This window comes from Aphis gossypii, chromosome 2 (genome assembly GCF_020184175.1).
Source record: "Aphis gossypii isolate Hap1 chromosome 2, ASM2018417v2, whole genome shotgun sequence".
Taxonomy (NCBI): Eukaryota; Metazoa; Arthropoda; class Insecta; order Hemiptera; family Aphididae; genus Aphis; species Aphis gossypii.
The window spans coordinates 68,459,106-68,483,594 of NC_065531.1; the positions used below are offsets into that span (position 1 = coordinate 68,459,106).

General features: G+C 24.9%; 3 protein-coding genes across 5 annotated transcripts in view; 1 reads left to right on the forward strand and 2 right to left on the reverse strand.

Moving 5' to 3' along the window:
* Positions 1 to 11,728, reverse strand: LOC114126058 (nucleobindin-2-like). 2 transcript variants are annotated; one of them, XM_050201911.1, is made up of 9 exons: positions 11,712 to 11,728; positions 5,063 to 5,280; positions 4,353 to 4,463; positions 4,011 to 4,208; positions 3,223 to 3,405; positions 3,039 to 3,141; positions 1,632 to 1,969; positions 1,500 to 1,538; positions 1 to 724 (listed from the first exon to the last, which is right to left on the reverse strand). In XM_050201911.1, the coding sequence occupies exons 2-9, from the start codon at positions 5,255 to 5,257 to the stop codon at positions 89 to 91; spliced, it is 1,803 nt and encodes a 600-aa protein (XP_050057868.1). In that variant the 5' UTR covers positions 5,258 to 5,280; positions 11,712 to 11,728; the 3' UTR covers positions 1 to 88. The 2 variants fall into 2 exon arrangements, with proteins under 2 accessions (XP_050057868.1, XP_027845735.2); XM_027989934.2 differs by lacking the exon at positions 11,712 to 11,728 and adding an exon at positions 5,365 to 5,647.
* The window catches only part of LOC114126060 (pickpocket protein 28-like), a 24,464-nt gene continuing 5,711 nt past the window's right edge, over positions 5,737 to 24,489 (reverse strand). Inside the window, exons 5-11 of one of the 2 annotated variants that reach the window (XM_027989935.2) lie at positions 23,251 to 23,464; positions 22,820 to 23,090; positions 22,063 to 22,128; positions 21,838 to 21,985; positions 21,674 to 21,765; positions 8,748 to 9,235; positions 5,737 to 5,784 (exon numbers count right to left, since the gene is read on the reverse strand). In XM_027989935.2, the coding sequence (XP_027845736.2) occupies positions 9,111 to 9,235; positions 21,674 to 21,765; positions 21,838 to 21,985; positions 22,063 to 22,128; positions 22,820 to 23,090; positions 23,251 to 23,464 (916 nt within the window). In that variant the 3' untranslated portion in view covers positions 5,737 to 5,784; positions 8,748 to 9,110. Of the gene's footprint in view, positions 5,785 to 8,747; positions 9,236 to 21,673; positions 21,986 to 22,062; positions 22,129 to 22,819; positions 23,091 to 23,250; positions 23,465 to 24,489 lie in introns of both variants that reach the window. The other variant, XM_050201912.1, reaches the window with a different exon arrangement.
* LOC126550418 (uncharacterized) lies at positions 9,840 to 18,154 on the forward strand. The gene is made up of 2 exons (XM_050201909.1): positions 9,840 to 9,977; positions 15,283 to 18,154. The coding sequence occupies exon 2, from the start codon at positions 15,906 to 15,908 to the stop codon at positions 17,943 to 17,945; it is 2,040 nt and encodes a 679-aa protein (XP_050057866.1). The 5' UTR covers positions 9,840 to 9,977; positions 15,283 to 15,905; the 3' UTR covers positions 17,946 to 18,154.

Genomic DNA, 24,489 nt, shown 5'->3' on the forward strand with positions numbered 1-24,489 from the left:
TTGAATATTTATAGGAATTTTAATGCTTAGATAAAATGGAATCCATACAGAAATATTATGTTTTGATAATTTACTTAAAATCTGTTCATTAGTTTTTATTTATATGAACTGTTTTCCCAAAATTTTCCTTTTGGTTCTTTAGCATTTGATTTGAGTTCACATCATTCAATCGACCTACATTTGGCTTTTTTATGGAATCACTATTTACAGCTTGGAACTGTTGTTTTTCTGGAGGATAGTTTTGAAGAGGTGGTGATTGACCTTGTTGTTGTGATTGAGGATCTTTAGATTGTTGTTCTGGCAGAGCTGGTTGTTGTTGAACTACATTTTGAGAATTGGTCTGTTTGGGTTGTTGTGGCTGCTGCTGTTGTTGAGGTTGCTGCTGATTTTGTGGCTGCTGATTTAAAGGCTGCTGATTTAGTGGCTGCTGATTTAGAGGCTGCTGATTTAGTGGCTGCTGATTTTGTGGTTGCTGATATTGTGGCTGCTGATATTGTGGCTGCTGATATTGAGGTAACTGTTGTTGTGGCAACTGCTGTTGATTTTGTTGGTGCTGTTGCTGGAATTGTTGGTGTTGTTGGTTCATTTGTTGTTGATAGGCAAATTGATTATTTTGTGGTTGACCCGCATGTGGCTCTTGAGGATATCCCATTGGTTGAGGCTGATGATAATTAGGATTTACTTGATAAGGTGGTCCATGATTTAGTACAGGCTTTGGAATATCCTGAAATAAGAGTAATCAAAATATATTGGTCCTAAATAACTTAGTTTGTACATAGTGTATAGACTTAAATCCAGTGGCGTAGCTAGACAATTTTTCTTGGGTAGGCCCAATATTTTGATTATAATAAGGATTATCAATGAATATTTTTATTAAATAAAAAACGTGATAAAAAACATTCATTTTTAGAGAAAAGTGGGTAGGCCCGGGCCTACCAGGTCTACCTGCTAGCTACGCCACTGCTTAAATCATAATTATATTGATCAATATTCCTGGAAACTAAAATTATTTCACATTTATAAATATGTAATAAAATGATTAATTGGTACTTGATTCAAGCTGTATAACGTTTAGGAAAAAATTTATTCTTTTTCATTTTTTATTTTGGATTTTAAAAATAATTTTAACTTTGCTATGAAATACATTATTACTACATTAGTATTGGAATATAATCAATGATACTCCGAAAAATTAATAGCTAAATTGTATTAGCTGTAAACAATACATATGTTTATATACAACAATAAACTAACATATTTTTAATTTGTTATTTTAACTTAATTTGTCATTATTAAACTTGTTAAGAATATTTCATAAAATTACAAATCGTATTGTTACTCAAGTTAAGATTATAATTGTTTATTAATTGTTTTATACATTATATTATTCTATTATTAAATTGGAAGATTTTTTAAACAGTACTTAAACTGTACTTTATTTGAACACATGTATATTAAAAAATGTTACTAAAAATAGGTTAGGGTTAAAAAAAACTTACTGGGTGATGTTGATAATATTCAGGAGGATATTGTGGAATCTAAAATAATAAATAATTTGAAATTATCAATAAAATACCAAAATTAGGGAATATTTTGGTTTAAACAAAATGTTTAACAAGGTGTATACTAACTTGACCATTTTGAATCATTTGATCAATTTGTTGCTGCCTCTGATGTTCAAATTCTTTAAGCTCTTCATTAGTATAGATTTCATTTTGATCAATAGTTTTCCATCCTTCATCTTTTTCAAAGTCTGGTTGTTCAGACATACGTTTAAATTCTTCCCAGCTGATTAGTCTATCTCGATTTAAATCAACCTCATTAAATACATGTTCACGCATACGTTCCATTTCTTCAGCTTTTTCCATTAGATCTGCTTTTTTCATTCCTTGTTGATAAAGCTTATCTAACTCCCGTACAAATAATGCTTTTAATTCCTCTTCATCCCAAAATCCATTACCATCAATATCTAATAAAAAAACAAGCAATCAAATTTAAACTTTTAGTAATTACAAAAATATACAAGTTAACAACTTTAAAAATAAATAAATAATTTTAGATTTAGAACAGAACAAAGAATGTATTGCTTTTACAATGAAGTGTTATTTTTTTCATTTATTTTTTTGTTTGAAGACACTTTACCTCGTTGCTCATAACCCGAAATCGCCAATAGAAAGAATACTCTAATTATAACTTTTCAATGGAGATTTCTGATAGAAAATTAGATCTAGTTTGTGAAAATTTAAAACTCACAATACCTTTTAAAATAATAAGGGAAAATAAAAAAATTATATTCAAATTTTTTAATACTATCATTGAAATAGAATTCAAAATTGTTTCTCTTTTAACCAATTATCTATTACAAATAATTTAATAGATTCATTACGGTGACATACTCAATGATGAGATGTACTACATTTCTACTATGTAGCAGAGTAGTTACTTACTTGACAGATTTTTAATATTATAATTAAAAACTGAATAACAAAGTTAATAAAGAATGTTAGTGAAAATATGGATAGTATTGATTGCTATACTTGCAATAAAAATAATTTTATATAAAAACCAAATTACCACTAAAATTGTTTTTATAAGTACAAAAATGTAACACTTAATCAGTAATACATAAGAGTTGATATTATGTAGAAATAACTATGTCTAAGTTTTATAAAATAAAGGCATATTATGATTTTTTTTTATTTGAAAATGTTATTATTTCCATATTTTTTTACAGACAGCAGGAGAAAATTATGTTGTATGGCAACTAATAAGACAATATTGAACTGTCAAAACTTAGCATAATATAAGAGAATAATGTACTAGTTGTGACATGCAGAAAAGTGTTACCTAAGTGCTCGTATGTAGAAAATTGTAACACATTGGAGGTTAATTTTGAGATAGCCCTCATACTAATTTAGTGTTTAAGGCTATTTTATACTATGGAATTTATATACAGAGTAGTGATTTCTGTTGATTTATGCACATTTGAATTGCACGTATAAAAAAATTATAAAATTTGAATAGTTTGAATTTCTTACCATGCATTGCAAAAAATGTACGAGGATTAAAATTTTCTCCTTCCATTTCATCTTGTTTTTCCCAAACTTCTTCAAGTTGTTTTTTGCTTCCTGGGTGATGAATCTGATATTTTAAAAAAAAAAAAAAAAATATCAAAATCTATTAACTACACCATTTAACAAAATATTTATATTTAATTCATACTGGATCAAGCTTATGTTTGACTTCTCTTTCGGATTCTAATTTTGTTTCCTCTGATAAGAATTTTTGACGTTCTTCATCTGTCATTTGTTTCAATTTTTGTTCTCTTTCAAAATGTTTCTGCATTTCATATTCTTTAAACATTTGTTTACGTTTCAAATCAGCATCTGCTAAATCTTTAGCAACCTAAAAAATAGTTTAATTTAAAATTAATAATTAATATTTCATACATTTTTAGTTAGAAAAATTTCTTTAAAAGTATTAAAAACCCTTAAAAATTGGTTGAAAATAACTTTTTACCCTTTATGACATTGAGTGGGTCTAAAACTACCAAATTTGATTTGGAAGGATGATGTTTTTTTCCAGTGGCATAGTGGGGTAGAGGATTTTTAAATTCATTTATATATCATGATTTATCATGTTATTATAATTCAAAATAAAATTGAATCATATCAGTGGACTTTACATAAATGTTGGATAATAAATTAAGGAGGGGATAGAGTAATCCTAACTTAATATAACCAATATTTTCTGGTTTTCATACCCCAGAAAAAAATTGTAAATAATTCACTGTTGCCTTTCTTATTAATAGTCAGTTGACTGCCTATAGAAAGAGAAGATATCACCAGTGGCAGTATTTGAATTAGACACCGTGAAAATGAGTATAAGTAGTATTTTAATAAAGAAAATGTTTGATTTCTTCATTAATTTGTTCTAGGTATTAGTAAAATTACAAAGATGTATAATTGTATCCTAATATCAAATATTTTAAATCCAAAAATTCACTGCACCTGTTGTATAAGTTTGAGTAGATCAGCCTTTTCAAAACTGTGTGGATTTTGATGATCAACATGTCCTGGATCAGAAGAATCACTATAAGCTTTTCTTGCAATATCACGTAGTCTATTTAGTTCCTGGCGTTTAAGTTCATCTAATTTTGATCGAATATGATGTCCTACATATTCTAATTCATCAGCAATTTTGCCAGTCTAAAAAAAATAAAGTTTAATCAGAAATAAACATACAAGTAAGGGACACAATATTTAATTAGTAAATAATTTGTCAGTGATGAATTATTATATCTTTGTTATTACAAATATTTTATATGATATAACATAATACATATTACATACCCTAATATCTGCTTCATCAGCAGTTTCAAGTTTTTTTCTGAATGCATCATCTTTTTCTAAGGTCTCTACAACCTCTCTTAAATAACGATTGTATTCAATACCTAAATCAACCTATAAAACATTAAATGTAATATTAGATAACATGAAATAAATAACAATAACATATCATGACATCATAACTTTATCAACATATAAAATGTTCAAATAACTAATAGGTAGATACTTATATAAATATGTGTATAAGTTAACTGTTAAGATTTCTTAATCTTAAAATGTATATCATAAACTATTAAAGGCACTATTGTAATTGTTTTTTCTAAATTTAAACAAGCTAAAATGTATCACAATTAATAATAATTGTATTACATTAAAAGTATCTGCAGAATAATTATGACTATCCATACAAGATGAAATTAATCTCAATACCTATCTCTTAACACACAAAAATAATTATTTAAAATAATCAACAGTTCTGTTTAAATTTAATTTAATAAATAAGAATTATTAAATCACAAACATTTAATATATTGAGTTACTAAATTATAATAACTTTAAATTTTGGTATTAATGAAAAAAAAACAGTATTGAATGCAAGTTATCATAATAAATCAATATTTGATTAATATTCTTAATTAAATTACCTAATAATATTTATAGAGTTATAATATTTGTTATACAATGGTAAATAGTATTTTAAAATGTATTCATACTAATGTTTTTTCATCAGGTGGTGGTTGATGATTCTTTTGAGTGTTATCTTGTTCATCCTTTATGATGTGTTCAAATTCTTGGTCAGATAAACGGACTGTTGGTCTAGTGCTAGTAACATACGCAGGCGGAGGACTGACAGCATAATTTACCATATAAATCACAAATATAAGTGACATGCATACTATGGATGTCATGTTTATTATAGTTTATTGTTACACTAAAAGAAAAATATACATTTTAAATTAGATATTTAATATAATTAAATAAAAATTCATAAAATTGTATGTATCAAACAAGTTACCCTTGAAGGTTGTAGGAATGATGGTCGTACAATATTTAGGTTGAAAAATAATACAAAAATATTTAAAGTAACATTATAATATTATAAACACTACACTAATGAGTAAGTAGTTAGAGAGCTATTAATTGTTTGGTATTGTAGATAATTACGTATTAATAAGTAGAGATATGGAAATAAAATAACATTTTAATCGTGAACAGACGTGACTATTAACTGGTCACTAGTCAGTCACTACTCAGTAGTCAGTTGTAGTTAGAGTCTTACACAATATCACAATTTAAATTGTTAATTGTTATTATTATTTTTTTAACATTATCAGTAAAGTTATTATCATTACCACGGTGTATCAATACACTATAGCTTGTTGCTTACCTTGGAATGATATGAACGAATAACAATACACCACGAAGTCGTTACGGACTATAAAAAATTAATAGAGATAATTCTTATTATTATCTATGAATCTATGAAAATAATACTAAATAGTAAATAGTAAAAATGTACAGAAATTAAGAGAAAGGGACAACATTTAAGTTTGTAATAATTATTATTAATCAATAGTTTAGACGTTGCCCCTAGGTCCTAGTATAGAGCATAGAGTAATTACTCTAAGGTTTAGAGTATGTTCTCATCATAAACGGAGCAGGTAAATTAATTTAATGTAATTGACGATGGACTCGATAAACTATATGAAACTATGAAAGTAGTATTCAAAGTTCAAAATAATTTTCATTTAGTCCGCGATAGACGGATACTATGATATAGAGTATAGACAATACTATATTAAAGTGGTTTAGACTTTAAGTGTTACTTTATAAGTTGTGATTTCTTATAATTCATCAAATTTATTTATTGTACATATATATATATATAGTATATTATGTAGAAAAGATAAATCATCAGTAGGTAAACGCCAATATATTTTTTAAAAAAAAAAAAAACTTATAATTTTCTAAATCTTTTTTCCAAACATGTCGACAAAATGATATCCAAGTCGTAAGATTATCAAATTGATTGACGATAGTACGGACTTAGAGTTACCTATCCGATGAAGATGATATATTGATATTGATGGAGTCGATGGAGATGATGTCTTCTTTTTTTTGGTTCGGATTCGAAGAAATTGAATCTGTTAATGGCCTTTTTATTGCAGTTAATGATACATGAAGTGTATTTTATTATATTGGTTAATTTGTACACATGAGTTAATTTTATAGAACCAACTAATAAGATTTTTATACCACAACCAAGTTCTTGTTACATTCTAGAAACAATTGCAGTTTAGCTACTATGCAATTTTTTTAAAAAATAATGTATATTTTATCGCGTTAAGAATGATGGTGCGAAAAAAAATTCATTGTGCAAATCATTACCTACATTGGAAGTTATATATCCTTCTGAAGTTTGGGATTTTAAGATTTTTACTTTTTACACAAGCGCACAACGCTGTACTTTACTGCCAATTTTATAAGGAGTTTTCCAATTTTTTTTTTTTTTAATGATTTAGTAAATAAGTTAATATCAGTGCGAACAGTTTAACGACTCTCTTCGTCTACAGACTCCTATCGCTAAACTTGAGGTAAGGCCGTCCGGGGCTAAAATAGCTAACCTCGTGTTCTGATTTCACCATCATTCATTACATGTATTCATTCATCATTCACATTGTACAATTTATAGCATTTTATGATCGAAATAACTATAAGACAAAGAAACAGCCCCACAATTTGAAAGCAACTATCCACGGGGGCGGAGCACAGGGTGACAGCTAGACGCTTGTACATATAGTAGGTACATACTACATAGTAAGTACATATACATATGCATATATGTATATAAATATATATTTTAAGGTAAGTACTAACTATTAACTCTATTTAGATAGTAATATAATTACTGTGCAGAAGGAAGGTAGTAGGTAACCATGCCGATTTGATAATAACTTAAAGTAAAGAATTTATTAATCTATTAATTATTATTATTATTATTATTATTTTATTTATTTAATTAGTGGTTCTCAATAATATAAGTCATATAACAATACAAATTGTTTTTACGATATAAGTGAATATAATATGAGCTATTGGTACAGGTTTGATACAAAATAAGAAAGCGGTGACACTTTTTATTATCTATACTATACATTCATAATATTTTATTTTAAAGTATTGAAAAATAGTTGGAAAAATATTTCTCATATTTTATTCTAGATACTTATTTGTAATATTATAATATTATCTATACAATGTTAATAAAGTGCACTTTTAAATGATAATTACCTAGTAATTAGTAATTACTCACAAGTATATTAAGAGTAAAGTACTTAAGTCATATATGTATAATATATTTTTGAGATGTAAACTATTATTGAAATTTATAAATTAAAAATTAAAATTTATTGAATTAAAGAAATCTGAATGGCTATTGATAGAAAGTTGATAGTTGTACTTTTGTGTGTAGAGTTTATGAGTTTAAAATTTTTTGATCGCAGTAAAAATGTATATAGTTAATACATCTCTTGTAGTTAGGGAGAGTAACTCCCCGCAAAATGTGTGAGATAGAGAAGTATCTGGGTTTTTCAAAACTTCAAAGAGATAATTAATCTATTATCAAAATTAAATGTAATAGAACATTATCAGTGTCGTAAAGTTAATTTTTTTTAGATATTTTATTTTTTAAGCAAAGTATGAGTATGTAAAATGTTAAAATTTAAAAATGCTCATATATCTAGCTATTAATGTATTAAAAAGAAACCAATGGTTACGTATAGGTAATATTTTTACCTTTAACTTTAAGAATATATCTGCAATATTTACTCAAATATTAAAGTTAACAACACATAATTGGTTCTACTGAACGGGAATTTGCTATGTTGTATTGTTGTGTATCTGTAAGACGAATACTATGTATATTATAACTGTATGGGTTAACATTTTGACGATATTGGATGTTTAAATTATAAATAACAATTCCACATTCAATTTTATGTTTTAACTAAAAACATTTATCGTAAGGGCTTGAAACTTTTTACTATTACTTACTTATATTATTGTTTTCTATATACATTATACACACAAATACACAATGGCATTTTATAAATAGTTATATACTATACATAATTTTAAACTAATTAATTCTTGAACCTATTTACCTAAATCATTCTATTATTTGTACTTTTGTATTGACTATAGTCTAATATATTCTATAATAATTATTATATCTTATCTAAATACTGTATGTTTTTGACAAAAATTAGTCCAACCTATAACATCTACTGAATTAAAAATGTTTTAAACTTTTAATAATAATTCGTTTATGTACCTATATTATATTTTCTTATAATACTATTAATAAGACTCGATAATATTGGTAGCTATTGTAAATACCTTTCTCGTACTGCATACGTTTTTCAATAATTAAATAGCCTTATAGTATATTTTCGTCAAATCTCCGCGGACTTTCGAACATAATATATTTTATTTTGTGTGAACTGTGGTCTGTTAGGCGGTATGTTTCTACGTAAATTTGTAAATTTATAGTTAAATTATTTAAATGAATAAAATTCGTATTTTTTTTACTATTTTTTGGAAAATTTATATTAATATGTAATAATAAAATGCAAAAATATGAAATTGTTCGTAATAAATAATAATGAAAATTGTTTGTTGCGGCCTATACAAAGTTGTTTATACAGATGTTTTTGCCTAAGTACACGCTACTTTGAGTTTTGACACGCCTGTTCTAGTTTATTAAATCCTTTTTTTTTTTTCGTTCCATCGATCAACGTATAATCGTACCACAAAAAAGTATATAAGTTCAAACACACTAACTATGCTTGCACCAAGAAATAATCCTAAGGATCCACCAATATTACCTAAAAAAAATATTATTTATATTATATTTATTGAATCTAAAATGCATTTCAATAATTGTGTTAAGTTTTTATGCATATGTATATTAACAAACATTTAAATTTTTAATATCCCAAAGTAGATAGACTATATTCATTCTGGAACAATTGGATTTTTATACATTTAAAAAACGTCTTAAAATTAGCTTAAAAATTAGCTTATTTTAACATTTTTTTCCTTCCAAATTTCATTACTTTTTGTATACAATTTCATTGATATTTTACTTTTATATAAAATTACATACATTTCTCGATATAAATTTATATAAATAAATTGCAAACAAACAACACCAATTTCCGTTTTTTTTAAATATGTACAATATACATAATTTATATATATATATATATATATATATATAAATTGCTTTTGTTTTCAAAAATTATATAGCTTGTTTACAGCACGACTTTAACTATTTCGTTTATAGAATAGTGTCATTATTTCGTAATATCAAGCTTATGACGTCATTTTTATAGTATTTTCTGGAATCTTCTAGATTAGTACCCCGTAATATTGTGTCATGTTTTTCGAGGTTATAAATATAACCCACCGCTGAGTTTTTACTCATTTGCGGGTATACTGTAGTCGTCCTCAGTCGTCCAAAGTACTATAACAGCGAATTGATACTGAATCTTTAGACAGACATGGTCTCAACTACACCCAACGGATCAATAACAACAATTCAAGAATACGTGGAAGAGAAGTGTGGTAAGTACATACAAAGTATAAAAAATTTTAGAGGTATTAAATTAATTCCAGCAAGAAGTAAAAATCCATGGATTACTCCAGCTATTATTGAATCTATTAAAATTCGGAATAGGTTATTAAAATATAATAATAAATTAGGTAAAATTTATAAATCAAAAATAGTACATTTAATCAAGGTTTCAAGAGAAAATTATTTTAAAAATCAAATCAACATAATAAATAAAAATAATCCAGTTAAGCAATGGGAGTTGCTATATTATTTTTTAAAAATTAATAAATATAAAAATGATGCCAAAATTAATTGTGATAAATTAAATGATCATTTTGTTAATATTGGTAATGATTTGGCCTCTAAAATACCTTTTTCCAAAATTAAATCTGAATCTAATATTAATCCAAATTCTATTTTCTTTGAACCAATTTGTGCTGAGGAAATAAAATTAAGAATTAGCTCATTAAAAAATAGAACATCACCAGGTTGGGATAATATAGATGTAAAAAGTTTAAAAGATAATCAAGATTCAATAGCCACATCAATGTCAGAATTATTTAATTTATTTATTAATACAAAATATTTTCCTAAACAATTAAAACATGCAATAATAACGCCTATATACAAAAACAATGGATTACCAAAAGATGACGTAAATAATTATCGTCCAATTTCTTTAATTTCAAATATATCAAAAATTTTCGAAAAATGTATCTATTCAAGAATAATTAATTTCCTAGAAAAAAATAAATTACTTTCTAATTCACAATTTGGTTTCAGAGAATGTAGAAATACAGAAAAAGCAATTTTAAAATTAACATCACTAATTCAAACAGAAAAAAAATACAAAATGACAATTTTCTTTGATTTAAAAAAGGCATTTGATACAGTAGACCATAATATACTTATAAGGAAGTTGGATAATTTAGGTATAAGAGGAGATATGTTGGAATTATTAAAATCATATCTAAATAATAGAACATGTTGTACAAAAATCAAAAATAAATTGTCTGAAACTAAAATTATTAATTGTGGAGTACCCCAAGGGACCTCCCTAGGTCCTTTGTTATTTAATATTTATATTAATAGTTTAGCTAAAATTAAAATCAATGGTGAATTAGTACTATTTGATGATGATACAGCGTTAGTTATCGAAGCTGATAATCATGTTGATTTATATAAAAAAGCTAATGAAGATTTAATTAATGTCATAAATTGGCTTGTTGAGAATAAATTGTCTATAAATATTACTAAAACACAATACATTGATTTTTCTGAAGAGTATTCAAATAAAAATTTAATTATTCATGACTTTATGTGTACAAATGTTAATAAATGTAATTGTCCTGAATTAGAAAATGTAGATGAATATAAGTATTTAGGATGTATAATTGATAAAAAACTAACATTTACCACCCAAGTTAATGAAATAATTAACAAAATAAGTAATAAAAAAAAGTTATCAATATTCTATATTTTAAATGAAAAAAGTTTTAAGAAATCAGTATACTCAGCTTTAATTCAATCTCACTTACAGTATGCAATATATATCTGGGGAGTAGAAGACAAAGTAAATAAACTTCAAGATATAGTAAATAATATAATTACAAAATTCAAAATTGAAGGCGTTGATTCTGTAAAAGACCTACTATTAAATAGAATAAAAATAAAAAAAGAATATTATAACTTGCATTATCTGATTCAACAATATTATGAAATATTTAAATACTAAAATTACTCACTTAATAAATCCTGATTTTAATTTCTTACATAACTTACATTTTGCAGACAACCTTTTCCTATTATGCCTAGATTTTATTATTAGTGGATTAACATTATCTGTTTTTTGTCTACACTTAAAACAATATAGTTTATTCATTTATAAGTAATAAATAATAATTTATATCGTGGCACTACTATCACATATTATATAATGGTAATACTATTACTCTATTACTCTATGTAATGATACTACTATCAAAGATTATGATAAGGTTATAATAATGATAACTGTAATTCTTCTTCATAAATTGTACCTTCTACATCTTTAATTTTGTAATAATTAACATTTGACTTAAAAACTTTTTCAACTGTAAAAATTTCCTTAGACCAATTTGTTCTCAATTTATTTCTATATACATCAACTATTGATGATAATCTAACTCTATCATTTATCTCAAATTTAGGTATAGAATTACTAATATCATAATTATAAACACTATTAAGTAAATTATTCTCATTATTCATATTAACTTTAACAGGTTTCATCTTTATTGTTCTATGGTATATTATTATATGTGTTAATAATCATTGGCAATTCAGAGATCCATACATTATTTAAATAAAGTACTTTCTTTAATTTATCACCTAATGTCCTATTAAAACGTTCAATTATAGAAGCCTTTTTATCGGTACCTGTACTATACATTGTTATGTTGTGTTTGTTTAGTATTTGCTTTAAATCTTTATTATAAAATTCTTTACCTTTATCAACATGTAAATTTTTCGGTACATCATATTTAAATATTTGTGAAAATGCATTAGCAACTTCCAATCCAGTTTTTGTTTTTAAAGGAACTGACCATACATATTTAGAAAATGTATCAATAACATTAAGAATATATTTAAAACCATTATTAGCTTTATACAATGTCTTATGGTTATCATTAACTTTGATTTCATTATGTTTATTCCTTAAATTATAACTGGGATCACTATTTGTAGACTTTGGTCTATAAAAGCAGTACAAATCAGCTTGCCAAGTATCATTTATACCTCTTTGTATAAAATGTCTTGTTTCAAAATGTTTTCGAGCTGGCTTAAATAATTCATAAACTTCTATAATCTCTGGTGATTTTGAGATATTGTTCTTATTAGTTTTACATTTTCTACATACTGATATTCTCCTATATTTATTATTCTTTTTAATAAATTCAGGAATACCTATGCTTCTAGTTTGAGATTTACATTTTCTGCAATAGTCCATTTATTTAAGATATATTATTATAAATATTTTCTCTAATTGTATTATTGGCAAGATCATAAAAAAATTCTGTACCAGATACTAAACAAATATAGCATATTGTATTAGCAGGTACATCTTCATTGAAATCTGCATGTAAGACAATGCTAGTTTTAGATCCAGAGATCTGTGATGGTTGCCTACTCATATTAATAACAAAAAATGGCCGAGTATCCTTAAATTGCTGTGGAGTTATATACATTAAAGAAAAAAAAAAAAAAAAAAAAAATATAATTTTGACCTATATAAATACATGAAATATTCTTTGATCTGGATCTTATAAAATATTCTTTAATTTTATCTTGTTTACCTAAAATATAATCGTCAAAAATAGCTAAACTGTCTGGCTCACAATCATCAACAGATATTATACCATCATCAGTAATATGCGCTTCAATTTTATCTATATTATTAAATACTGCTTTCAGTTTTTCATAAATTGTTGATCAATTGATCTTGCAAAAATATAAAGATTCTTATAATGTATCCAATATTTAAGAATAATATTACATAATAAATTAGTTTTTCCTGATCCAGATGAACCTATAATTAAACATCTCATAGGTATTGGAAATATTGATCTTGATCTACTATCATCTAAATGAAATGCTGTAATCTCATAATTATCCATTTAATAAGGAAAACTTATCAAATTTAATTTTCTATTAAAATTTTTCCTATTAAATATTTAAAATAAAATTAAAAAAATTAAAAATGTCTGACTCAATTCCTTTAATAACACGATTAAATAAAAAAGGCTATAAGTATGAATATATTAAATTATCAGATTTAAACGTTGATGAAAAGTATAAGGCCAATGATTTTGAAATAATTAACACTAAATTTGGAAACAGAGTTTCTGTAATACTGAATAATAAATATAAACTCATTTTACCAGATAAAATTTAGATATTATTTCTCAATATTTGTACGAAATGAACGATTTTGAAATATTTATTATATATAAAGGTAAAAAAAATCTTAATAATGGACAAACAGTCCATTTGATGGAATTTGAATAAATTTTATTAATATAAATGAAGATAATTAAAATCATAAATGGATCTATTCATTTAGAACATTACATATACAATGAAAATAATGATATGTCTATTGGACTGTATGCTATATCTTTTACTAACTCTTATAACTTAATTAAAATTGAAAATGATTGCCAAATAACAATTAATAACAATGTAACTAACATAAAAAGTGGACAATACTAAAGGAGAGTTAAACACATTAATCAATCCATTAGTCATATCTTTTGTTGGTAAAAAGTAAAAATTGAATCTCCTTGCTGTTATAATTTAGACGAAAACTTAAAGAAATATTTAGGTTTTAAGGATCTAAATTTTATAAGAATAAGTAACAAAAGTATGATTTACTATCCTCTAAATGGTGAGCATTATATAAATATAGAGAAAGACTGTGAGTTTACAGTCAAAACAGAAAAATTAGTACTGACTACTTATAAAATGCCTATTGGAATCTATTCAATAAGGGAAATTGAAGACTTATTAAACTGTGACAAAAATACTCGAAATACTAAACTTACAATAGTTAACAAATTTTTAAAGATTTCAACTAACTATGAATATGATTTCGATAGTTATTTATTAAATACCTTGGGAATTCCATTGTTTAATTTTATCACAGACCATACAACTGAGTCCCCATTTAATCGAACTGTTACTGGTACAATTGAACTACAATTTTATACACAAGGTTTTTTAAAAGATATAAATGGTACTATGGAGACTATATATGACCATATTATATTAAGAAAGCGAAATTACACTATTGCTCAATTAAATAAGTTATTACCTTCAAGTATAAAAATACAACTAATAAACAACTATATTTCAATTACATCTAATGGCTATTATTTATTGGATGAAAATTTAAGACTAAGTTTAGGATTCGATGATAAGTGTACTTATACACATACTGGATCGGATATTATACTTGGTCATTATTTTGTAAATAAATTCCTGGAAATACACTGTGATATAATTGAAAAATCCATTTCTAACCATAAAACTGAAAAATATTTGCACAGAGATGATGATGTTTTATGTGTTATTAAATGTGATAATGAAGGCCAATATATACCTAATGATGTAAAATATATTCCTTTAAATGTAATGAATTTTAAAAACATTAAATTATCTATCACTGATCAAGATGGTAATAAAGTAGTATGTGATGAATTTATTGCTTATTTAATCCTAAAAACACTTTAAAACTTCTAACTTTCACAAATTAATATACACTTTATTTCTTAACAGATATTTGTTGATTATTGGACAAAGAAAACACAGGTTTTATCAAGTCTGTATAAGCAAATTTAAGGAATATAAGAATTCAAAAACTAAAAAATAAACCTGATAAATAATAAATAATAAATAATGCACAATCAAATATCAATAAGATATATTAAGAATAAAGGTGTAAATATACATAATCCAAAATGGTTTAAATTTTTTCAAGAACATAATAAATACTCAAACGAAAGTGATAATCAAATAAAGCACTATTTAAGAAATTACAAATTATGCATAAAGAATGGGAAAAATATTATAACTGAGGAGCTAAAATTGAAAGAACTGTATAAAATATTAAGCAAGAAAATAAAACAGTCTATATATATTGAAAAAAGATTAGAAATTATTTTCGAACTAACTAATGAGGAAAAAAATTATTGGTTGACTGGTATTCCATTTAAATTCCATGAAGACATAATAGTATTATCCAATAAAAAACAATCCATTAATAAATACAAACCAGTATATTATGAAGATAATTTTAAAAATAGATATACCCAATTCAAAATTAAAAACGAATATGGAGCTAAAGATTTATCAAGTTTTATGGATGATGTAAAGAAACCTGTGCTATCACTTATTAAAAAATGTTGACAATACATAATGCCTTAAAAGTTAATTTATGTGTTATTGGAAGCTATGAAAAAGATTGTACTATGAAGAGTCCTGAAATAGAATCTAAATACTTACAAACAACAAATTATGAAATTTTTTTAGAATCAAATATGGACGAAATATATATAAATATGAATGATAAAATATTATATGAACATGAACGTGTATCTGATAACTTAGCAGGCTCTAATTGGGTATTACAATCAATTGACATCCTTAATATTGCTATTAATAAATATGATCCTATTAGAGGTAGTACATATATCAGAACCCCAGATAAGATAGCTAATAAGAAATCAACTGTAAATGTAAAAAATGAAGACAATAAATGTTTTTTATGGTCAATTTTAGCTCATTTATACCCACCTGGAAATAATCCACAAAGAGTATACCAATATGAAAAATATAAAAATATATTTAATGAAGTTAAAATCGAATATCCGATGGCAGTTTATAAAATACCTGGATTTGTAGACAATGTAAATAAAAAAAACTTAATTGAAGGAGGTCTATCTATTAATGTATATCATCATGATGAATTTTACAAAATCAATCCATTAACTGTAACCAAAAATGAAAAAAGAGTGCATATTGACTTATTACTATTAAAGAATGAAGATAACACACATTATATTTTAATCAAGAAATTATGGAGTTTAATTAGAAATCAAATTACAAAAGATCATAAAAAAAGATATCTCTGTAGAATGTGCTTAAATAGCTTTCAAACTGAATTAAAACTATCAAATCATAAGAATTATTGTCAATCAAATAAAGTAGCAAGAATTACTTTACCATATAAAAATAAAATTATTAAATTTAAAAATTATAACCATAAAATGAAAGTACCTTTTGTAATTTATGCAGATTTTGAAAGCATTATAGCACAGATAAACTATAAAAAAGAAAAATATAGTACTATTAAAATTCAGAAACATATTGCAATAAGTTTTGTTTACTTTATTGTATACGTCAATAGTGATAATGATTGGAAACAATGCTCTTTAGAATACTTTGGAGAAGATTCTCCGGAAATAATATATAAATATTTAAAACAAGATGCTATACTTGCATCTAAAAAATATTTGAATAAAATTAAGAAAATTAAAGAACTGAATGAAATACAAAAAAAAGAATATGATAATGCAACAATATGCCATATTTGTGAAGAAAAATTATATACTGAAGATAAGGTTCGAGATCATGATCATTTAACGGGGTTATATAGAGGAGCTGCTCATAATAGGTGTAATCTAAATTATAAAGTCCCAAAATTTATTCCTGTATTCTTTCATAATTTTTCAGGATATGATTCTCATTTATTAGTCAGAGAATTAGGTAATGATACAGATAATATAGACCTTTTACCAAATAATGAAGACAATTATATTTCATTTTCCAAAAAAATACAGTATTCTACAAAGAATATTGAACTTAGATTTTTAGATTCTTACAAATTTTTATCTAACTCACTTTCAGAATTAGCCAAAAGTATGAAATTATATAATTTTAAAATTTTAAAGAAATGGTTTCAGAAAGAAATACCTGGTAATTTAACTGAATTACAAAAGGTATATTTATTTAGATTATTAACTAAAAAATTAGCTTTTCCATATGATTATATGAATTCTGTAGATAAATATAAAGAAACAAAATTACCTCCAAAAGAATCTTTTTATAACTTACTGAATAATAAACATATTAGTGATGATGAATATCATTATGCTACGGAAATTTGGAAATATTTCAATATAAAAAATTTAAAAGAATTTAATATGTTATATAATATAATAGATGTAATTTTACTAGCTGATATAATGGAGTATTTCAGAGAAAAATCATTAAAAACATATGGACTAGATCCTGCTTGGTATTATACTACTCCAGGATTTGCCTGGGATTGTATGCTTAAGACAACAGGACAAAAAATCGAATTGTTAACTGATATAGATATGTTATTAATGTTCGAAAGAGCCAAAAGGGGGTTTATCTCAATGTTCAAACAGATATAGTAAAGCAAATAATAAATATATGGGAAAAAAATTTAATGAAAATAAAGAATCAACATATATACAATATCTAGATGCTAACAATTTATATGGGGATGCAATGTCAAAACATTTACCATATGGTGGGTTTAAGTGGGTAAAACCAATATATTTTAACGCAAACATTATTTTAAAAATGAAAGATAATCAGAAAAAAGGATATTTATTTGAGGTAGATTTATTTATCCAAAAAACTCCATACAAAACATAACGATTTACCATACTGTCCTGAAAATATAATAGATAATCAAAAATTACCAAAATATTTACTACATTATATGATAAAAATAACTATGTTATTCATTACTCAAATCTACAGCAAGCTTTGAGAGCAGGCTTAAGACTAAAAAAAATACATAGAGTTATTGAATTTAGTCAATCTGATTGGATGAAAGTATATATAGATAAAAATACAGAGTTAAGACAGATGGCAACAAATGATTTCGATATAGCATTTTATAAAACAATGAATAATTCAGTATTTGGAAGATCAATGATGGATGTTAGAAAACACGTTAATATAAAATTAATTTCAGAAGAAACTAAATATACTAAATATGTCTCAAAAACTAATTTTAAAAAATCTACATTCTTTAGCAAAAATTTAGCTGCTGTTCAAATGAACAAAACAGAAATTATTTTTAATCAACCAATGTATATAGGTGTATGTATTCTTGAAATTTCGAAAGTTGTAATGTATGATTTCTATTATAAATTGAAAGAAAGATATGGAGATAAAATACGTTATAATTATGGAGATACCGATTCATTAATAATTACAGTAAAAACAGAAGACTTATATGAAGATATGAAAGATATGATCAATGAGTATGATACATCTGGTTATGATAAATATAACGTTTATGGAATCCCTCAAGTTAATAAAAAAGTAATAGGTAAATTTAAAGATGAACTAAATGGACGAATTATAGAACAATTTATTGGATTAGCATCGAAATCTTATACAATTAAAGTTTTTACATCTAATATAGAAAAAAAAAGCTAAAGGAGTAAAAAATGGAATAGTTAAAAATATTATAACACATGATGATTATAAAATATGTCTAGAAAACAATATATGTAAAAATATTAATCAAGCAATGATACAAAGTAAAAAACATGAAATTCATACAGTAAAACAGACTAAAACTGGACTAAACTGGTTTGACGATAAAAGATACTTAATAAAGGGCGAAACAAATACATTAGCCTGGGGACATTTTAGTATAGATAAAGAGAAAGATTTTTATTAATCACTTAAAAGCTATTAATAAAACTAGGAAAATATAATCTCTTAACATGATGCTTAATATAACATCATAACTCACATAATATTGAATCATTATTAACTATAGTTTTTCTACAGGTTTTTATTAAATTCATCAATTCTCTTAAAACTTTGACATTTTCATAAAAATTAACGATTTTACTATTATCATTAATCATTATCTATAAGAAAAAATTATTTACAAAATTAAAAATAATTCTTTTGTTTTATACAACTAATATACTTTCCAAGTCTAAGTTTCTTCAAAGGTTATCAATACAAGTAAACATCTACAGAGGAATCATCATCTACAAAAAGTCACAAACCACCATTCAAACCAACATCTACAGAAAAGACAGCATTACAATTCAACATCCCAATCCAGCATACACAAGATCTCAATCAAAAATACACAACATCTCAATTCAACATACACAACATCTCAATTTAACATTTTATTTGTAAATATTTAATTGTAAACAAATGACACTTGAAAGATCTCTGTTGAAAAAATTATTATGTACATAAACTGTCATAGTACTTTGGACGACTGAGGACGACTACAGTATACCCGCAAATGAGTAAAAACTCAGCGGTGGGTTATATTTATAACCTCGAAAAACATGACACAATATTACGGGGTACTAATCTAGAAGATTCCAGAAAATACTATAAAAATGACGTCATAAGCTTGATATTACGAAATAATGACACTATTCTATAAACGAAATAGTTAAAGTCGTGCTGTAAACAAGCTATATAATTTTTGAAAACAAAAGCAATTTATATATATATATATATATATATATATATAATTTATGTATATTGTACATATTTAAAAAAAACGGAAATTGGTGTTGTTTGTTTGCAATTTATTTATATAAATTTATATCGAGAAATGTATGTAATTTTATATAAAAGTAAAATATCAATGAAATTTGTATACAAAAAGTAATGAAATTTGGAAGGAAAAAAATGTTAAAATAAGCTAATTTTTAAGCTAATTTTAAGACGTTTTTTAAATGTATAAAAATCCAATTGTTCCAGAATGAATATAGTCTATCTACTTCCCAACTATTAAATTTTCTGCAAAATTAATTAATGCAGAATGAAGTGCATTGTACAAAATCGTGTAGAATTTTAAAGGCTTAAACATGATAATTATATCATGGGCTTAAATTGAAAATGACATTTAGGAATTTTATTAGAAGTAAACTATAAGTAACTATTGAAGTAGGTAAGGTATTTAATTTAAAAAGTTATTGAAAAATTAAGGCCACAACCGCACCCGTGATTCCTTATTTTACAAAAGTACATGTCAAATTTTCATTCAATAGACCCAATGTTACAGTGGTTAAGCTTAAATATTAAAAAAATGACCTATTATCAAAGTTAAACATAGAATCTGCATTCTCTCGTAGTTTTTATGATATTTTGGTTTTTAAGCGAGTTATAAGTATGTAAAATAATAAATATTATAAATTACAAAAAAATTAAAATGAACTTTGATAATAGACATGGGCGTAGTATGCATGAGGGCTACAGCCCCCACAGAAATTTATGTGACCCCCTCAATCCTCATTATTTTTTAATTTTTTTTTCTAGAAAATATTAAACATAAATCCAGAAAGATTGAAGGATTAAATGATAGTCTTAAAAAATATGATCAATAAAAAAAATTATGAAATATATGATATCATATACCCGTTGTAGACAACAATATTTTTCCAAATTTTTATAAACTTTTGCAAATTGCACTTACTATATACCAATATCGTCTGCCTCATGTGAACGTTAATTTTCTGTTATGAGGCGAATAAATAATTGGACTAGAAATACTATGACAAATGATAGGTTTACAAACTTGTCAATACTTCATATCGAAAGAGACTTATCAGTTATCACATGCAATAGAATCTGAAAATGTACTCAATATTTTTTCAGAAAAACACAGACACCTATGTTTGATTTAATAATTATATTTTAATTGTTTTATCTTTTATATATTGTATAATAAAATACCAGATTAAGAAAAAGTCAAATATAAATTGTTTTTTTAGAAAATGTTCTCTTTCTTTTTAATGTCAGTTAAACGAAATGAGTTTTTTGAACGGTATATTTTTCTAGTCCTATATGGCTCCCACATAAAATTATATCAAACTAAACACATGGATTATTCACTTCACTTATTTAAGCTTAACTGCTTAACACATATATAATTAGTTCTACTGAACGAAAAATTGACATGTTTTACAGTCGTAAGACGGAAACAAAACACACGCAGATGTATCAAGATTAAGTATTTCTATTATATAATATTAAAATAAACTTTTTTTTTATATCTATATAATAAGAAAAATAAACAGTTATAACATAATATAATAGTATTGTGTGTTATGAACAGTAGCGATGTTTGTATAATTACCTAATAATTCATTTACTGGTATCAGAGCAGTTCTTTTTATACTCCATGGATTTCTCCTATAGTACATAACTATAATCGATTTGTTTAGAATTCTGTGTAAATAAATAAAAGAAACGTTAAAATTAAAAATAAAGTAATATTTAAAATGAATTATATATTTCAACCGGTTTTTAGGGTTTTTAACGTTCTTTGTCAAATTCCTATGCGTGTACACAACGTTATGTTGGAATTTGATGTCTGTACAGACATCTAAACAATTACAATGTTTTGTAGTATTTATATTAAATAGATATTTATCAAAGATTGAATAACCTAGAAAAAAATATAATATTGCATTATTATTACATTTTGTATTGTTATGTTTTATGGTGTATATTTGTATAGTTTACCATTATTTGAATACTGCCGCATACATCTATAATTTTCAGAACCACATATCGAAGTGTTTGTATCTCCTTTAAGTATAAAACATTATTTTTATTAATGAATTTGCCGTAATAGATATATTTTAACTCTACGTGGTGGTTAATGGGGGGAAGGGGGTTATTTTTTCCTAGACAGTTTACTAGAGAGAAAAATTAGAGTGGTAGGGGTTACAGAATAAATATTAAATTATCTCTTCTAAAAATATGATTATATTGATTTTAAGTTTTATCCACTAACTTAAATGTTTAATTTAAAATTTAAATCAATTAATACAACGATATTGATATATTATACGCTATACTGTTAAGAGTGTTAGGTCAGAGTGATTTTTTTTATCATGAACCAGTCAATATCTCGGTTAAGTTTTAGGAATTTTAACATATTTTTTTTTTAACTTTTTAGATTTTACTGTCTTTCACTGTGTTAAAATTTTGATAATTTTATGATAAATTTTTGGTATCGAAAATAGGTATTGCTATTCGAAAATCAAAAGTTGATAGTATTTTATCTAATATAAGGGGGGAGGGCAGTTAAAATTATCAAAATTATAACACAGTGTAAAACAATACAACATAGAAAGTTTAAAAAAAAATTATTTTATAATTCCTAATACTTATAGAATTATTGACTGTAGGTTCATGATAAAAAAAATCACTTTGTGTATATAAATATAAATATAATATAATTTAGGTATATATTAAGGAGTAAGGATATGCTTACTTGGGTGGTAGTAAGCCACACAACCACACATCTTTAACGAATTATTGGCTCGACACTCAATATCACAGTTATTAACAGTATATATTCTGAAAAACTTTAAAGTTCTCTCATTCTGATGATAACATTTTCGAATATCTGGTTTCCAACTAGAAATACTTTCAGATGCCGTTATCAAAGTAAATGTTGTTGTAATATAAGCTATATTGTTTACAGCAATATAAGCTGTAGGTTGAATGTTAGCAGGTACATCAATTGGATTATGTAAAAATAACTAGAACACATTGCAGTAAATAAGCGTTTATTAGTTATAAAAGTATTCAATATTATAAATATGTTTTTATGTAGAAACTAGAAATTCATTGTAAATAGGTACCTAGATAGATATTCTGTTCTGTATAAGTATTTAAAAAAATATATACTTAGTTACCTACCGCCATTCCTTTATCAGTTGTAGGACAGTGTTTTCCAGTGTTTTCTTTTTTTAAATCGAATCTTATTATAATAGAATCTTCGACAGTATCACCTGTAACTTTCCATGGTAAATTAAATGACTTAGCGTTTTTATTAAAACCAATTTCTGGATTCCATGCAGTTACTTTTGCATTTTTTAAAATATCTGCTTTAGTATGATTCAAATTTGATAACCTATACATATTAAGATATATAATAAAAAAAAGCGGGCAAGTGAGTACCGCTCTGCTGTACATTAGGTGCCGTATGGATCATTATTATATATTATAGGAGTGTTAAATTTGAATCCAATGATAGTTATCATTGTATACGAAAACGATTCTGAACGAAGATGATTTGTCAGCCTAGGATATAATTTCTAGTGGTTGGTGAAAAAGGTGGTTTATGTTTTAATGGCCTGAATACAACAAAATTTAAGTTCTTTTATAATAATTGTAAGCTAAACTTATGAAAAACCTTGTATTAAATTTTCAACTCTTAGCTACTTAATATACAATAATTTTTATGAAATAAACCTACAAAATAATTTGCAAGTATTCATAGTTTTGACGAATTTATGTCAATATTTGAACTTCAAATGCTAATAAAAAAAAATTGTGCCTATGTATTCTTATAATTTTTTAATCACTATAATAATAACTTATGAGGAACTTTGCATTAAATTTTCAAGTATTTTGATAGTGCCAAAAAGATTTTATCGACACATAAAAAAACAATTTTCAGAAAAACTGAAAATTTCAGTTGTCTATAAATAGCTCAAAAAAAGTCAAAATATTTTGAAAATTAAATCACGTAAAGAAAACGCGAATCTTAATAACTGGTAAAATTTTCAAGTATCTACGACTTATACTTTTTGAATAATAACAAATATTTAAAATCGTTTGAGGATAAATCGTTATCGTTACGCTATTTCGTTAAAATTTAAAATTCAAACGCACTTAAAATTTTTCCTATAATGATGTTTCGAGTTTTCTCTATAGATACTTGAAGGTAAACTTATGGAAAACTTAGTGTTGTATTTTTAATCCTTAGTTATAAACACAAAAAATTTTATGATTTTTCAACTTCAAATAATTTGCAAATATTTATAATTTTAACGAATTTTCGTCAAAATTTGAACTTCAAGTGCTAATAAAAAAAAATTGTGCCTATGTATTCTTATAATTTTTTAATCACTATAAGAATAACTTATGAGGAAC

What these genes read in the sequence shown, in the direction of transcription:
- LOC126550418 (XM_050201909.1), top strand. Translation starts at nt 15,906, where the DNA reads ATGTTGACAATACATAATGCCTTAAAAGTTAATTTATGTGTTATTGGA.
- LOC114126058 (XM_050201911.1), bottom strand. Translation starts at nt 5,257, where the DNA reads ATGACATCCATAGTATGCATGTCACTTATATTTGTGATTTATATGGTA. An exon ending in CACCTGATGAAAAAACATTA is followed by an intron (nt 4,464 to 5,062) that starts GTATGAATACAT and finishes AATGTTTTATAG; the next exon opens with GTTGATTTAGGTATTGAATA. An exon ending in TCAAACATAAGCTTGATCCA is followed by an intron (nt 3,142 to 3,222) that starts GTATGAATTAAA and finishes TTAAAATATCAG; the next exon opens with ATTCATCACCCAGGAAGCAA.